General features: G+C 44.9%; 1 protein-coding gene across 2 annotated transcripts in view; it reads left to right on the forward strand.

Annotated features, from left to right (window-relative positions):
* Positions 1-1,606: 1,606 nt before the first annotated feature.
* LOC118329922 (Wilms tumor protein homolog) overlaps positions 1,607-2,615 on the forward strand; it is a 25,526-nt gene continuing 24,517 nt past the window's right edge. For both annotated transcript variants that reach the window (XM_035664273.1, XM_035664274.1), the window contains exon 1: positions 1,607-2,541. In XM_035664273.1, coding sequence (XP_035520166.1) covers positions 2,067-2,541 — 475 coding nt within the window. In that variant the 5' untranslated portion in view covers positions 1,607-2,066. The remainder of the gene's footprint in view (positions 2,542-2,615) is intronic.

Consider the following 2,615-nt stretch of genomic DNA (forward strand, 5'->3'; position numbering starts at 1 on the left):
GAAGCGTCAGCAAATAGGATAGAAATAATGAAATTTTTAATATTGATTATGTAAAAACACAGTAAATTGTTAGCAATTAAAGACTAAATTTGTTCCAAAATAAGTTTATGCTGCGACTTTAATGAAGCTGAAATCATGTTGGCGCGTTAGGATCATTTATTTAAGAGCATCCTTTCCTGTGACGGAAGAATGAATGATCAGCATTTTATTTTCTTATGAGGCTGTTGAGGTTATTATTAAGATGAACTGGAGCTTAAAGTCTGTCTGTGTTATCCTGAGCGCTTCCACACTGGTGCTAGAAGATGATATTTGCATTAAATGAGCCGTTATCCTCCCTTCAACCAGACTGCCGCTCCGCACACACACACACACACACACACACACACTCAGGTAAAGATTATAACAGAAACGGACTTCTCATCGACACGTGTGTGGACATGTATCATTGCAGGTAATGAACAGAAAACAGAGAGAGCGCGGAATTAAGAGAGAAACCGACCACGAAGGCTTGGAGCTGAATATTTATTGAATATTTATCATTTAGTTTATAATAATATATAGGCTAGTGTTTAAAAAGAATACATTTAAATAGGCCGATATAATGTTTTTTTTTACTAATTTAACTGAAACCAAATGATGTCCGCTTTTATTTATTTTATGTATTTATTTGGTAGTTTTCAGGTCGTAATAAATCCTTTGTAAACGAATAACGGCCTTTTTTAAATTACAATTTTACTGCCTCTATTGGTTAAATTACAGTTAATAAAATTAAAACACGTACAAAAAAATAAATAAACGAACTGCAGGGTAGGCCTGAGGCCTAAATCCACAAGATTTATTATCAAGCGCACCAGTAACAATGAATCTGCCTACAATTGAAATGAAACCGTTATCCTTTTTTTCCCATAACCATCAAAAATCATTTAAAAAATCCAATCCGGCGGATAAATTGTAGTATATAACCTGAATAAACTGCAGTCATTTTCTGAAGGAGGTAATGTATTTGATCTCATGTTATTTCTCTTTAAAACGTCTCCCTGCCTGAGGCCCGGCCTCAGTGCTCACTTCTGTTTCAGCCCAGGTGAATTTAAAGGTCGGAATTCTAGGCTATCACAGGATGTTATGGAGATTTTTTTCGATTAGAAACGTCTTAAAATAGCTTGTTTAATGCTTCCTGATTAAAAATAATAAGCCTCTGTGTATATCTGACCCCCAATGAGCTGAAAAAGATCAGCCCTCTGAGCAGTAAAGTAGATTTATAGCTCTATAACCTTAAACAACAGAGTGGATCATGGGATATTCGTCTCTCAACACAGCATAACATTTCATGAGGAGGAGTTTTTTACATGTTAGCCAAAATGTAACAATTTTAAGGAATTGTTATTTTTGTTTTAGTCACTGGGGTCAAAATTGGTGTGTATTTTCCTGCTAATGTTTGTGCGTGTGTGTGTGTACTGTTCAGCGTACAGTAGATGAATGAAGTCAGAGGGCTCCTGTCCCTCATCACCTCCTGACTCCACCTCCTACCCTCCTCAGACACACACCCGCACACACACACACACATACTTAGGGCTGAGAGCGTGGAGGGAAAAGAGGGCTACTCCTCCTCACTCCTGCACTCCTCTTTCTCCATTCACTGAGAAAGCTCTGAGCAGAACAGAAACCTCTCTCCTCCTTGAATGGACTCCATCTCCCCGAGCCAAACGCTCTTTCACTGCTGTTGTTGACGGAAACTGTGATTTTTTTTATTTCTTCTCCTCGTGCTGCTGTTGAGAAAAGTTGACTGCTGTGACTTTTCTGTGTCGCCATGAACTTCTGTCGGACTTGAGGAGTTTCCAGAGCAGCTGTGTGGTGTCGTAAACAACTGATGGGCAAAAACCGAACCAGAGAAGACTTGTGAAAGAGGAGAAACAGTGCTTGTAGTGAAAGATTTAGAGGGTGGTGGCTGATTTGGGTTTGGGTCAGCCAGACTCAAGGCAGGGAGACAGACAGGTAGAAAGGTACGGGGTGACAGATCAATTTTAAAAATAGCCTACTTTTGTCCTAGTTTTGTCCCCTGGACCACAATGGGTTCAGACGTACGTGACCTGAACTCTCTGCTGCCCCCGCTCCCGGCGGGCCCCAGCCCCGGCTGCCCAGCCCTGCCCGTCAGCACGGCCCCTCAGTGGGCTCCCGTCCTGGACTTCCACACCGCCGCCTCCCCTTACTCCTCTCTGGCCACCCCCCACACCTCCCTGGGGCCGCACTCCTTTATCAAGCAGGAGCCCAGCTGGGGGGCCACCACTGACCCCCACCACCTTGACACAGACCCTCACTGCGGTCTCAGCGCCTTCACCGTCCACTTCTCAGGGCAGTTCACGGGGACCGGGGCCTGCAGGTACGGGACAGCATTCGGGGCACCACCACCTCCGGCACCAGCCCCCACTCAACCTCCATCTGTGACCGCCCCGCACCACCACCAGCCCCCCAGCAGGATGTTCAGCAACCCACCGTACCTGACCAACTGCATGGACACACAGCAGGCGGCCCGCAACCAGACAGGTAGGGCTGGCGGAGGAGGACAGGTGTGTGTGTGTGTGCGTGTGTGTGTGTGGGATGCTTCTACATTCCAATAA

This window comes from Morone saxatilis, unplaced genomic scaffold (genome assembly GCF_004916995.1).
Source record: "Morone saxatilis isolate NCDOM2014 unplaced genomic scaffold, NCSU_SB_2.0 Contig2, whole genome shotgun sequence".
Lineage (NCBI taxonomy): Eukaryota > Metazoa > Chordata > Actinopteri > Moronidae > Morone > Morone saxatilis.